This window comes from Camelina sativa, chromosome 1, assembly GCF_030686135.1.
Source record: "Camelina sativa cultivar CO46 ecotype springtype chromosome 1, ASM3068613v1".
NCBI classification, from domain to species: Eukaryota; Viridiplantae; Streptophyta; class Magnoliopsida; order Brassicales; family Brassicaceae; genus Camelina; species Camelina sativa.
Window position 1 is genome coordinate 25,036,001 of NC_141880.1, and position 14,427 is coordinate 25,050,427.

The window sequence follows — 14,427 nt, forward strand, 5'->3', positions numbered from 1 at the left end:
CCTAATATTTTTAATATCAAGGATTTTATAAGTTGATAGTTATTTGGTTTACAAATTTTTGCTAAGCTTGGTTTTGTTCCCTTTTATGAGTTATCAAATAAAGTTTTCCGGAATATTTGGATCATACTTTTTGATAATGCAGCTATTAATTCTCAATGTTAACTTATCTGTTATTCAATGTTAAATTTGTTTTTTGTAAGACTAAATGTTAAATTTATGAAAAGGGATTATTAACTAACATGTTGTTTGACGGTTACAGTCTATATAGTACTTCCACTTTTTATTTTATTTTAATATAGTCCTCATGCGAAGTGAAGGAAACCATATAAATTATTATTATTATTTTTTTTTGTCAACAACAGATCAGCTCAAACGAGCTAATTGGTATGAAAATCGTTTACAAACAATACTTGGTGCGGAGATGTACACGCTTGGCGTGCCAAAGAATCCGCCCTTAAATTAGCATTTCTAGGAATTAAAGATAAAGAAAAGGAAGAGAATTCCTCCCTATCAGTCTTGATATCGTCAAGGTACGCCGAGAACGCTGGCCAGTCGGAAGGAGAAGACACCATCTTCACCAAGTCTGAGCAGTCAGTATAAAAAGCCACCTCTCTGAAGTCATGGCCGATCATGCAGCGCATCGCCCAAAGGAACGCTTCAACTTCAGTATGTAATGGAGATAGACTTCGCCTGAAATTCTTGGCACCCAAAAACGGCAACGTTGTCTGGATCGAGGTACAACACCAACCAGCACCTGCATACAAATCCCCTGCTTTCCAAGATCCAGCTATGAAGCATCGATATCCTGAAAAGACCGAAGGAAGGGAAACCGTAGGCACCCTAACTGGCAACTCCGAAACTACTGGAAAGGTGGGACTGGTCACTAGATCATCCTCTATCTGAGCCTGCTGCCATGCTGCAGCTTCACCCTCTGCTACCCTAACAATATCCTCTGGCCTTTCGGCAATATTGTCAAAGACACGTGCATTCCTTCCTTTCCAAATAAACCACATAAGCCAAGGGAAAGCCGCAATATGGGCTCCCGGATTTGCTGCCCTAAAAAGTGATCAACATTTGCATATACTGATTCCGTCGGGAAGGAATTAGGTCCCACCGGCACATTTGCTAGCGCCCAAACCTGACGGGCCGGAGGACACACAAAGATGGCATGATTTATTGTCTCTGAATCCGCGCCGCATCGTACGCACCGTACATCACAAGCAATACCCCGTCGTCCCAAATTTGCCGAAACCGAAATACAACCAGATAAGACCTGCCACATAAAATGCTGGATCTTAGGTGGGCAACGAGCCCTCCACACACTAGCGAGTAGGGGGTAATTTCCGGGCCATAACCAGTGGCTGCAAAAGTCCGAACCACGTCATGACGTGCAGTATGATAGCCTGATTTGACTGTATACTTCCCAGTTTTCGTGAAATGCCAACCGAAGGGATCATCCCTTTGGTTACCACCCAACGGAATAGCCCTGATTAATGCAACATCAAGTGGATCAAAATGCTCATTGAGCATATCCAGACGCCAAGAATTATTTTGTCGATCAATTAATTGATTCATTTGAAGAGAAGGGTCCTTTAACGGCCCCTTGCTGGAAGCTGGTCTCGGGAATTGAGCTGGTACCCAAGGATCTGACCATATAGAAATGGTGTCCCCAGAACCAACCCGTTTAATAAGCCCTTTATTAACCAGAGAGCGAGCAGAACATATACTCCTCCATCCATAGGAGGGAGAGTATGACCTAATTGGATCCAACGGATGCGTATTCCTATAATACCTACTTTTGAAAACCCTGGCAAACAAAGACTCTGGAACGTCTATCAGACGCCAAAGTTGCTTGGCCAGTAATGCCGAATTAAAGTCATCCACATTCCTAAAACCAAGACCACCCAACTGTTTGCTAACACATAATTTCTCCCAGGCAAGCCAATGCATGCCCCCTGTCTGACCATTTGTACTCCACCAAAAATTTGGCACTGCACTGGTAAGCTTGGATGTAATTGTTTTTGGTAACCGAAAACAAGACATCACAAACGTTGGAACAGCAGTTGCAACAGATTTAATCATCACTTCCCTTCCCCCTTTTGAAAGCAAATTTGTCGTCCAACCATTCGTCCGACTTTGAATCCGCTCCCGAACAAAAGAGAAAACCTTGGTCTTAGCCCCACCCAAACTTTCGGGGTAAACCTAGATAGGACCCCATACCACCCAAAGTTGTGATCCCGAGAACATCCTGGAGCTCGGTTTTTGTCTCCTCATCAATCTTGTGCCCAAATTGTACCGAGGATTTTGTAAAATTTATTTGTTGACCCAAAACAGACTCATATTGTTTTAGAATATCTAAGATAACCCGACATTGTCCTCTGTCCGCCTTACAGAAGAAAAGATTATCATCGGCAAACAACAAATGCGTAATTGGCGGACATTTGTTCGCCACTTTTATCCCTGTAATAAGCTTCTCCCTCTCTGCTTTCCGTATATTAGCAATTAACCCCTCTGTGCATAAAATAAACAAATAAGGAGATAAAGGATCACCTTGCCGCAACCCCCTCTGTGGCACTATCAAACCATTCGGCTCGCCATTAATACGAACCCTATACTCGACTGAAGTGACACAAAACATTATCCATGAAACCCATGACTCTGCAAACCCCATCTTCTGTAACAGAGCTGCCACAAAATCCCACTCAACCCTATCGTATGCCTTACTCATGTCTGTTTTGATGGCCATAAATTTCCCTTTGCAAGACGGGTTTGTACGCAAGCCATGAAACATCTCTTGAGCAATAAGGATATTATCCGAGATCAGCCGACCCAGAACAAAAGCCGATTGAGTCTCGGAGATAAGACCAGGTAAAACCCTCTTTAGTCGCTGACATAAAATCTTAGAAATGATCTTATACCCAACGTTACACAGGCTAATCGGACGTAATTCTGCCATTCGAGTTGGCTTTGCCACCTTCGGAATAAGGCAAATATGAGTCCGATTGAGGTCCTTGTCAAAAACTCTCTCCACTAAAAACCTGTTAACCAAATCCACAAGGTCCGTCTTAACTATACCCCATGCTTTTTGGAAAAATAAAGCTGTCATCCCGTCTGGGCCTGGGGCTTTATCCGGATGCATCGTAAATAAAGCAGATTTGACCTCAGCCTCCATAGCGGGTCCTGTGAGCCGCTCATTATCCTCGGCAGTAATCACCGTATTGACCTCCCTTAGGACCTCGTCAAAAATTTCTGGATTTGTTGAAGTGAACAAATCTTCAAAATATGAGACTGCCGTGTGACAGATATCAACATCCTCAGTGGACCAGATGTCGTCCCTATTAAACAAACCAGTAATCCGATTATGAGCCCATCTCTGCTTTGTTAAGGCATGGAAATATTTGGAATTCTTATCCCCCAATTTCATCCATTTACTCCGACTCTTTTGATACCAGTAGATCTCTTCATCCCCATACGCTTGACGTAAACGATTCTACAATTCCGAGATTGTAGAAGGAGGAATTGAGTCATCTGCCAGAGCCACCTCCAACTGCCGCTTTAAGTCCTCAATGGTTTCCCTACCGTATGGGACTTGTGATTTACGCCACTGAGAAATCGCCTTCCGACAATTCACAACTTTTTGCACAAAGTTATCTGAGTCCTGATCCAAATCCCTATCCCACCCCGATGCTATCGCATCCATCAGCCCCGCCTTACCAATCTAGCGGCGGTCAAACATAAAACTCCACTTCCCCCGCGGCCTTTTAGCCCCAATATTAACCACTATAGGCTTATGATCAGAGGCTATCATTGGTATATACTCCGTCACCGTATCCGGGAACAAATCATGCCAATCCTCATTCCCTAAGGCTCTGTCTAACCGACAGCATATAGGTTTTTATCCCGCCAACCCCTCCAAGACAAACAATCACCAATAAAAGGAAACTCCAAAAAGCCACAATCCCGAATCATCCCATTAAAGGAAAGAAAAGAGGAAGGATGACGTAATTTCTCCCCCCCCCCCCCCCGTTTTTCATGGTTCCCTGTCAGCTCATTAAAATCCCCAACCAAAAACCATGGGTGGCCCGATTAGAGCTAATTCTTAGAAGGTATTCCCACACCATATACCGATTCGTAGGGACGGGATCCCCATAAACGAAAGTTAAATGGATAATCCAGCCTTTGAAAACCGCTTCAATATCGATTAATCTGTTAGACTCAAATAAAATCGATACCTGAAAATCATCTTGATTATAAAAAAGAGCCATACCACCACTATAACCAATAGGATCAATTGTTTTCAGATTCTTATATCCGAAATGACCAACAAACTTTTCTAGAATAGAAGTAGGTTGTTTGGTCTCCATGAGGAACAAAAAATCCGGCCGATGTTTGGACCATAAATCCCTAAGATTACCAATTGTAGCCCTATTACCCAGGCCTTGACAATTCCAACTCACAATATTCATGAAATAAATAAAGATTTTTGAGGGTAAAAACACCCAAATGCATCTCCTCCCACCCTGGAGAAAATATAAAATTGAAAAGTAAACCATCCATATTACCACTAAAAAAGCCGTAAAGCAAATGTCCAGAAAAAAAGATATCCAAAAAATACCCAATATTCAAGAGAAGCGTATGACCGTGAAGCATAACGACATAATATTCAAAAGAAGATCCCCCAAAAATAGGCCACCCAAAACCCATGGAACATCCGTAACCCAACGTACCGGAAAAAACCAACACGGAAGAAAACATCCGGCAATTAAAAACCTTACCATGCAAATATAGAAGCATGCGAAGGGGATAGAACACCTTTGCTGCCGAGGGAAAGATTAGCAGGCCCAATAAGAGCCCAAAACCGGACCCCCATAATTTGAACTTAACCAACAGGTGATTTAAACTATATGAAACCCAACACGGAGAAAAACAAAAAATTGAGCCAATGTACCAAAAAAGAGGCCAACAGAGATTTATTCTTACTTGTATAAATAAAAAACATCGGGTACAACCCAGAATAATACAAACCAAAACCACAAAGAAAATCCAAAACGAGATACAACGACAACCATACGGAGCTGACATTGATAACTTACTCCAAAAAACAAAAAGTGAGAAAGCCAAAAAAACCAAAGAAAACAAAGCTTGCTTCCGGAGGAAAGACCAAGTGAGGTAACCAGCGTCCTCATTCTCTTGCTGCCCGTTACGAACTAAACCCATTAATCAGCGGATGGGGTTGGAGGCTTCCCTCCTTGGTGAGAACCAAGTTTCCCATTTGGTCCACCACCCTTGGCAACAACCTTTTTACGCGGAGATGTTAAAGAGCACATGTTCCGCTTCTTAGTACTAGCACCTGGGAGAGCACTTTTTTGCTTGACCTGTTTGGCTCGTAAAGGAGGCAATGTTCCCCCTCCTTCTTCACCCCGTGACTTGTCCTTAGAGACCTTCTCCATAACACCACTAACCGATTCACTAACTGCTTGATCAGGGACATCCACCTCACCGGTGCTCTTCTCCACAACCTGCTCATCTGTTTCCTGTTCATCCGTGAGGAGAAAATCCTCCTGGGGAAGCCCCTCTGACACCGCATCTTGCTCCTCCATGATAGTGTCCATGAAACCCAAGGTTTGATCCTCACTGAGAGGAAACTCCGGGCCTAACAATGCACTGAGATCATCAGAGAAATGTACCACTTGCTGCGACAGACTCATGGAGCCTGGCTCCGTGACACTCGCATCACCAGCACCAGGAAACAAAGCCTTACACACCCTCTTGTTAACACCTTGTGCAAGAACCGACAATGACTCCACAGGAGGATCACCCGTAGCAACAGCCTCATCCACATTAGGACCCAGAAAGTCATCAAGCATTTTCTGCTCATCAGCCGTAAAGGTGTGTCCCACATCACTTGTACCAAGTTGAACTTGACCATCCCCCGAGACAGGGACCTGAGAGGTTGAAGCGGTAACAGAGACCACAGGCATACTCTTCTTCACAAACCTTTCATCCGCAGGAGCCCCCCTTTTAGTCTTCCTCCACTTACCACTGAAACCCTGAGCAGCCCGATGATTAAAGCCCTGAGAACCAGCACCCTGCCCATTTCCACTAGCAGACCCTTGGTGAGGCACCCTAGAACTAGCACCACTCACCCCCGAAGCATTACCACTCGCCACACCATTTACCATTGCTCCCTTGTAGCTCTGGAGCTTATCTTCGGGCCGAGGATCAAAACCTTCCTCCACCCTCTGTTTCCCCTTATCTCCAAAGAGTGGACAGCGGGATACATCATGACACAGGCTGAAACAGCGCCTCCAATACCCAAATAGACGCTCATAGCTCAGAGATATTATCGTCTCCTCTCCACTATGAAACTCGACTGTGGCATCAAAAGTTAATGGCTTGAAGCCATCCAGCAGAATCTTCACCCGTCCATTATCCAAGTCGACCTCCTCAACCTCGCCCAAGTCAGCCCTGATGGTACGGAAAGTCTCATCTGCCCAGAAGTGCAGAGGAACTCCCATCACCCTAACCCAAAACTTGATGAAGCAGGGGTAACGCGGATCCACCACCGGTGCCCATCTGACCAAAGAAATCATCCAGTGATCAAAATGGTAGGGCTCCATCTTCAGTACCTCTTGAATGTCATTCTCTTGCTCAAAATCAAATTGAAACCGTCCCAAACCCAGATCAGCCCCAATCACTCGCTCCTCCATCTTCCATATCTTCGGCAGCATAAACAGCAGCGCCTTCATATCTTGCATCATTGGATTCATGCATCTACCAATCAAGGTTTTAGCATAACCCTCAATCAATGCCGTATTATCAAACTAAGGCACCTTAATCTTCAGCTTACCCCCTGACCCTGACGAACTCCCTTTCATACCCTGAAGCAACAAAGCACTTTGAGACATGACCCACGATGGTCACCAATACCAGAAAATGCACCCGCTCCGAGATAAAAGACAACCCCCGTAACACTCAAAAAGAAACCAAAGACAAGTAAATAGACAAGCTTGTTGAAGCAATGTAGGATGAGGAATAGACACAGACCGTGAACAATCTTTATAGACAGTCGCGGAAGACCAAACCCCACTGTCACTTAATGCCGGAGCAACTTTAGGAGAGAAAACCTCCATCCCGCAAGAACCGCTACCGAGATCCCCCGCGATAAAACCTATAGGTTGACGCCACAAATTCCATCCCCAAAAACCATATTTTGATTTCTCGACCCTGATTTACCGCCCATGATAAGCCGCAATCAAAAACTAGAGGAGCCAAAAGAATCCTCGAGGCATAATCTCTGATCCCCTGAGTCAACACCCTCTCGCTCCAATCTAAACGAATCCATACCAAATCGACGAACCCGATATCATCGCCAGAATACCACAACACAAAAAGGAAATTAACGGAAAAGCGCTCCTCCATAGAACCTCCCTGTGAATCCAAACAAAGATATAGAGATACCCGGTAAACCCTCAATGTAAGAAACCCAGGACCCGAAAATCTCCATCGCAGATCTACAAAATCGTATTCCAGCAAAACCGAATCAACCACAGAGGATCTCAAGGCAAGATCCACCCTCATCAAAACCCAATCAAAACCAGATCGAAAACCAAATCAAAACCTTAGAAGCCGACTTCCATGTCTACGAGAGAGAAACACAAAAATATTAAAAAATACAGCTAAACAAATACAGTAAATGAAAAGAAAACTTAACTACATATATTTTACGGCAATTGTCATAAATACTACTAAAATAGGTTTTTATTTCAAAATACCATAATTTAGTTTTTTTCCCAAAAATACCACTAAAATGTAAATTTTTCCAAAAATATCACATAATTAAATTAAAGTTCTGATATAAAAAACTAATTCCTAAATTCTAAATACTAAACCCTATCCCTAAAAACTATACCCTAAAACTAAATGTGTCAACCCAAACCTAAAAAAAAAATTCTACATTCTTAAAAATCAATTTTTGTGTTTGTGGTAATTTTGGAAAAAAAAACTTTTGTGGTATTTTTGGAAAAAAAAACTAAAATGTGGTATTTTTGGAAAAAATAAATTTTTTTAGTGGTATTTAAAGGAATTTCTCTATATTTTAGTCATAGAAATCTTCGAGCGCACAAATATAATAAATTTTTATAATATCAAAAGTTTACAATATTATTAACATTTACATTTTTAAAAAAAATATTTGAAATTTAAAGGAGAGCGTTTTATGCACTGCCGTACCGAGAATTGATTTTTACCCGAGTCAATATATAATGTAAAATTGTTATTAAAGATTTTAGAAACAATAACTCAAGAAAATTTTTGTTTATAAAAAAACCACGGGTCAAATACATAAAATATATGTAAAACATGTAAATAATAAAGTCAAAATATAAAGAAATTGAACAAAACTTTAAACATTAGACACATACTATTTGTAATTTTAAGAGGTACAAAAACAGAAAAAAAAATTATATATATGATAAATTTTAAGGACTAAACCCCCGAATTTTAAATATTAGGGGTCAGCTAAGCCTCCTAACTTTTTACTAGATCCGCAGTTGGTTATATGGTGACACAGTTTGGGTTGATATGGATAGAATTTTAAAATGTTATTAATTTGATGCTATAACAAAGATAATCATTATTTTATCATTTTGCTAACACCATCCATATTAAAAAATTATATATATTTAAAATGATTAAATTATGATTATATAAAAAATAAATTGTCATGTCGTATCACACGTGTTAAATACTATGCCGACTAATCACCATTTTCTACATAAACAACACAATTATTGGTTGTCAAATAAATTATTCCACAAAAATATTTGACTATTTTGAAAATATTTTGAGAGTTTTTAAGAATTATATTTTTTACTAACTAAATGTAAACTAAATATTTAAATGGAGAATTCATGTATTTTGTCTAAATGTTTTAGCCAAACTTTTTTAATTAAAATTATATATTAGATAATTAATTAATTATTATAGAGAATGATTATGAGAGTTAAAATATTATGGGAGCACCAGCTTGGGTTGAGGCCGCCAAAATTATATGTACTTAAAAAATTATGTTTTAGCCACCAAAATCTCAGCGCTGGCTCCGATTTTATTCCCCTTCCACATTCTATTGTTCATGTGTGTTTGTGTCTCACGCAAGCACAACATAAGCGTCCCCCTTAATACGTTTCTAGAAACATCGCCGTTTCAAGCATTCATTAGTTACCAACTTTTACGTGGTAGATCAATATCTCCATAGAAAATATTTAGCTTTTTTGAATTGCAATACCGTTTGTTTGTAAATTCATCTTCCATGTACAAAATAATTGAACAAATCAACTTGCGAAAAACTGCATAATATGAAATATAAAATATTTTGAACAACATATTGTTAAGGGGAGCTAGATTCGAACCCTAGAAACTCATACAATTTTTTTTGTACACATTACCATTTGTACCATGACTTATACAAAGAACAGTATATATCATGATTAATTACTAGACCTAAATGATTACCCATAGCATAATTACTTTTCTAATGGTTAGACTTTAGAGCTAGGCTTAGGCATAAAATCATCCGAAAATCAGAACCAAATCCGATTCGAAAATACCCATAGAATAACAGATCGATTTTTGTTTTCATTACTTTTGGATATCGGATGATATCCGATCCAAACCGATATCCAATAGATATCCGAATATAACCGAAAATATAATAAACAACTTGATAAGAGTAGATATACACATCTAACTATATACGATATATATGAATCGTAGATACTCCTATATATACGTTATTGTTTACTTTGGTTTTGACTTTTTTTTGCATTGACAGAGTCTTATGTCTCACTTTAGATGTTAGTACGTTGCACTTTTATGTATTGGTTTTATGTTATTTTGAACTTTGAACTTGTCATTTGTTTTATTTTATTTTTAAATATACTCGGTTAGTATAATTTTTTGGATACAATTGGATTAAAAAGTATTTGAATAATACCTTATCCAATAATTTTTGGTTTAGTTTTGGTTATCGAAAATATATCTAAACTGATTCAAAATCAGAATTATCCTAACCAAACCAATCCAAATTTTATAAATATTTGAATGGATGTTAGAGCCAATATCCAAAAAAATTGAAATCTAAAATATTCGAACCGAAGCTGATCCGATATCCGAACACCCAGACCTACGTTGGAGCCATGAAAGTGACCAGACCAACCAAAGAGAGTTTGATCTAGAGGAGGCCCATGGAGAGAGGTCCGCTAGCAACCAGTGAACGAGACATGTTGAAACCGAACAGAGCTGTTTCAGGAGAACTTCGCAAGATTGGCCATCAAAGACATGAGGAGTTAGTTGCACGCTGAGAAAAATAGCTGACAAAATGTTAAATACAAAAATAATTAAGGGACTAAGAGTATATATTTAATAGAATTCCTAAATCGGCCGGTTTAGAAATTCCTCCACCTTCACCAAACCACTGGTGGTGTTTATCACCGGCGTTCTGCAAGAAGAGTATCACCGGAAGTAGAAACAGAGGAAAATGTACGGAGACGCTACAAACTGGAATGAAGATGAGTATAGAGAAGCAATACTGAAGGAGCGAGAGATACAGACGCGTACAGTATTCAGAACCGCCTGGGCTCCTCCTGTTCCGGCGAGAATCCCTAATCCGGACGCCTTTGTCGTTGCTTCCAGCAATGGGACCTTAGCTTTCCATTCTCTGAACTCGCTTGTTTCTCAACCGGCGAGTTTTGGCTACTCGAAAGGTCAGGATGTTATGGTGGCTGAACCTGAGAGAGTGGTTTGGGCACACGATGGCCCTGCTTATGATGTCAAGTTCTACGGTGAAGACGAAGATGCTTTGCTCCTCAGGTAAATTAGAGACTAAAAAACTAAACCCTTCTTTGTTGGTTCTTTGAAATTGTAATTTGAAAATTTCGATCTGGATTTGTGTAGTTGTGGTGATGATGGTAGAGTCCGAGGATGGAGATGGAAAGAATTTTCTGAATCAGAAGCATCACTTCATTTGGAAGGTGTGTACACCATTTATTCTTTGTGGTTTCTTGGATATTAAAGATTAAACTAAGAGCTTGGTGGTTCTTTTCTTGTGATATACAGAGAATCATGCGAAGCCATTGATTGAATTGACTAATCCACAACACAAGTGAGTCATGTCCATTTGATTCCACTCTCTTAGTGCAAATGCTATAACTAAAGTTGTGAAATGTCAGTATCAATTGATGCTATAACCATCATTCGTTTTCTTTTCTCATAGAGGTCCTTGGGGTGCTCTTTCACCAATGCCTGAGATCAATGCCATTTCTGTTGATCCTCAGGTTGGAACTTTTATTTCTATATATCTCATTGTTTTGTTCCGGGTTGAATGTTCGCCCCTTCCCTCATTTTTCGTTTATGATAGTCAGGAAGTGTATTCACGGCAGCTGGTGATTCTTGCGCATACTGTTGGGACGTGGTATGTATTTGATCGTTGTGAATGTCTATCGCTGTACTTCTACAGTATGTGATATTCGAGACATCTACATTCTAAGCTACCTAAATTTTTTTGACATTTTCAGGAGAGTGGTAAAATCAAAATGACCTTCAAGGGGCATTCAGACTATTTGCATACTGTAGTTTCTCGTAGCTCTGCAAGTCAGGTAATGGTGTTTCCATAACTATTAGAAATGCACATTCCTATCCGTGTCTAAGTTCCACATTTGGCATTTTTGTCTGATCATGCTAAGTCTTTTGCTCCAGATATTGACGGGTTCAGAGGATGGGACTGCAAGAATCTGGGGTATTGTTCTCACGTTCCTCTTTATAATGCTGTAGTTTCTAGTATTATGTTTGGATCATCTGTGGTTATAGAACTTTCAAAATCATTTAGTCCTCATGTTGGTACTTCAGATATAATGCTCCTCATTTTTGTTGAATTCATTTGGTGGTTACAAAACATTCTTCACCACGTTTAGTTTTAGGTTACGGTACATGTGGATGTGGTATACTTTACTTGTCTAGACTAAGCTTTGTACACTCAAGGCTTTCTTCTGTTTTGTCAAACAGATTGCAAAACGGGGAAATGCATTAGAGTAATTGGTTCCCAGGATAAAAATTCCCGCCTTCGCATTAGTTCTATGGCCCTCGATGGAAGTGAAAGCTGGTTGGTAAGAATTAAGCAAATGAATAATCTCATTATATTTTTCAAAGGGGTTATTGCCTCCACGGCTCCACTAACCTAAGAATATAGTTCCTTTTTCCTGGTGAATCACTTTGAAGTTTAAAGACTGGGCATTTACTGTTATTGCTACTGGCGCATTTCAGGTTTGTGGACAGGGTAAGAGTTTAGCTTTATGGAATCTTCCTGCCTCAGAATGCGTATCAACGATATCCGTCCCTGCACATGTACAGGATGTGATGTTTGATGAAAAGCAAGTAAGCAGAACAAGATTAGATAGCGGTGTAATTTAAAGTCGGAGATGCCGTAGGTGTTATTTGTTTATAAAGGCTTAATAGGTCTATGTAGTATCTCTATGAATCATCTCTCTTTAACTAAATTGATAAAAAAAAAATTACCGTCTTTTCTAAACTAGATATAGAGGTCCACACAGTTTCAATTCCTATGACAAAGTTGGACATCTTTTTTTAAAAAAAAAAAAATGGCTTTGTCTAACAAGTATCGCATTATCAGATTTTGACTGTAGGAGCAGAGCCACTTCTAAGGCGTTTTGACTTAAATGGAGCTTTGCTTTCTCAAATTCACTGTGCTCCTTGTTCAGTATTTTCCATTTCCATGCATCCAGCAGGGGTATGTTTCCAATTCCTTCTTTTCTCCCCTTTTACAATATACATGTGTTTGCTTATCACTTTAAAAGGTCGATATATGATATATCCAGAGATAACGCCATGTTAGTTAGTTCTCTTTACGATCAATATACATTTGTTTGCTTATCACTTTAAAAAGGTCGATATATGTTATGTGAATTTGTTAACTCTTTTGGAGTAGACACTCGATGTGTAACCGTTAATCCAATGCTTTTGTATTCTGCAGGTAGTTGCTGTGGGAGGTTATGGAGGTCTTGTTGATGTCATCTCTCAATTTGGAAGCCATCTCTGCACATTCCGTAGCAGCTCACTGTAAAACTCCTTACGATTTCTCGGTTTTGGCTCGATACTCCTGCTTCTGAAAAAGATTTCAAGATCCCGTTTGACATATATGATCAGAAGGTTGGGGAATGGGGAGGCAGTCTTTTGGTTTGGTTTGGTTTGATATGACTATAGACGGAATAGTTGTTTGGTTCAATGTAATTGGTTTGTTGTGGTTCAGTAGTTGCTACCGAATTTGAAACCTTTTAAATGACATTGTTGAACCGGTTTAGTCTGATCACGTACATTAACTGCCGTTGAGTTTCAAATTTTGCGAGTCCTACTTTCTTATGATTGATTGATCCAACGATTGATCAAATCATTGACGAAATAAATGCTAGTCTTCACATTCCAAACTCATTGATTGATCAAATAAATGCTAGTCTTCACATTCCAAACTCAATGATTCTCCTCTTTTACAATGCAAACACCCGTTGTAAAAAATCAATGTATGGTTTTCTTTTCCGCTTATTTATGGTCAATCAACAAACATATTTATTTTAGTTTTTCTTTTCGTTTTGGACAGCTGAAAAAATCAGAGGTGAAGAAAAATGACTGGATTCGTTTGTATTTGGAACTCGCAGTTGCCACAGCTAATAGGACGCATAGCAGATTTGGTGTGGCCAATTTGAAGATTCTTAGAGTGGCTATGGAAACTCCACGAGAACATGTGTTGCCCATTACCGAGGGACTTGGCGCCTATGATGCTATTTTCTACATTAGGTACACAGACTCATGCAAGGCTCGGGCTGGCGACGATGTTGATCGTGTTGCTGTTGTCAGAAGAATCTTGGATGACCATACGGAAGTCTTTAGACTCGTGGGTCGCACTCACAGCATCAGATTATTAGGGATCGGGGAATCCCAGAAGACAGCTGTGCATGGCTCGGAGGACATAGAGATTCCACAGGACATTCAGACATGATGGATGGTTTCAACGGACATTGGTGGGGTTGTACTCATAGCGCTCTCAAATCAGATATGAAGCTGGCTTGTCGTCTGCACAATATTTGATCCATTTGAATTTGTGGATCCGAATAATGAACCCGTTGACTAAGTTATTTGGTGCCTTAGGATTGTTATGTGGATTTGCTTTTGTGCAACTTTTTGTAGATTTTAACTAAGTGTGTTGTTCTGCTTGAGATTGGTCAACTAAGTTATCTCGTGTGTTCCGATTGCTTTTTGTGTTGTGTGGATTTTTTAAGATTGTTGCTCTGCTTATCTACTTAACGAAGGAAAGGATTTGGAAGCATTCTTCTTACTTTCAGAAGGCAATTTTAGTATATC

At 39.7% G+C, this 14,427-nt stretch overlaps 3 protein-coding genes and 1 pseudogene across 4 annotated transcripts; 2 read left to right on the forward strand and 2 right to left on the reverse strand.

Annotated features, from left to right (window-relative positions):
- Nucleotides 1-377: 377 nt before the first annotated feature.
- LOC147950323 (uncharacterized) lies at nucleotides 378-2,082 on the reverse strand. The gene is made up of 2 exons (XM_087512941.1): nucleotides 1,274-2,082; nucleotides 378-1,056 (listed from the first exon to the last, which is right to left on the reverse strand). The coding sequence occupies exons 1-2, from the start codon at nucleotides 2,080-2,082 to the stop codon at nucleotides 378-380; spliced, it is 1,488 nt and encodes a 495-aa protein (XP_087369067.1).
- Nucleotides 2,083-5,216: 3,134 nt separating this feature from the next.
- LOC147950324 (uncharacterized) lies at nucleotides 5,217-6,749 on the reverse strand. Its single transcript, XM_087512947.1, has one exon. The coding sequence runs from the start codon at nucleotides 6,747-6,749 to the stop codon at nucleotides 5,217-5,219; it is 1,533 nt and encodes a 510-aa protein (XP_087369073.1).
- Nucleotides 6,750-10,359: 3,610 nt separating this feature from the next.
- On the forward strand, nucleotides 10,360-13,409 carry LOC104701358 (THO complex subunit 6-like). Of its 2 annotated transcripts, none has more exons than XM_010417030.3 (11): nucleotides 10,360-10,869; nucleotides 10,954-11,030; nucleotides 11,116-11,161; nucleotides 11,273-11,333; nucleotides 11,417-11,470; nucleotides 11,574-11,654; nucleotides 11,755-11,794; nucleotides 12,061-12,161; nucleotides 12,319-12,429; nucleotides 12,686-12,802; nucleotides 13,046-13,409. In XM_010417030.3, exons 1-11 carry the CDS (start codon nucleotides 10,538-10,540, stop codon nucleotides 13,133-13,135), a joined length of 1,110 nt encoding a protein of 369 aa, XP_010415332.1. In that variant the 5' UTR covers nucleotides 10,360-10,537; the 3' UTR covers nucleotides 13,136-13,409. The 2 variants fall into 2 exon arrangements, 1 of the variants encoding a protein (XP_010415332.1); XR_015563924.1 differs by having other exon boundaries at nucleotides 10,434-10,869; nucleotides 11,421-11,470.
- On the forward strand, nucleotides 13,230-14,065 carry LOC104710742 (UPF0725 protein At4g11700 pseudogene; annotated as a pseudogene).
- The last annotated feature ends 362 nt before the right edge of the window (nucleotides 14,066-14,427 follow it).

Excerpts from the sequence above, each read along its gene's own strand:
- LOC147950323 (XM_087512941.1), bottom strand. The coding sequence starts at position 2,082 with ATGATTAAATCTGTTGCAACTGCTGTTCCAACGTTTGTGATGTCTTGT. Across the intron at positions 1,057-1,273 it reads TCCAGCATTTTATGTGGCAG|GGCAGCAAATCCGGGAGCCC; the intron begins GTCTTATCTGGT and ends ATCACTTTTTAG.
- LOC147950324 (XM_087512947.1), bottom strand. The coding sequence starts at position 6,749 with ATGAAGGCGCTGCTGTTTATGCTGCCGAAGATATGGAAGATGGAGGAG.
- LOC104701358 (XM_010417030.3), top strand. The coding sequence starts at position 10,538 with ATGTACGGAGACGCTACAAACTGGAATGAAGATGAGTATAGAGAAGCA. Across the intron at positions 11,162-11,272 it reads TTGACTAATCCACAACACAA|AGGTCCTTGGGGTGCTCTTT; the intron begins GTGAGTCATGTC and ends CTTTTCTCATAG. Across the intron at positions 12,162-12,318 it reads ATGGAAGTGAAAGCTGGTTG|GTTTGTGGACAGGGTAAGAG; the intron begins GTAAGAATTAAG and ends GGCGCATTTCAG.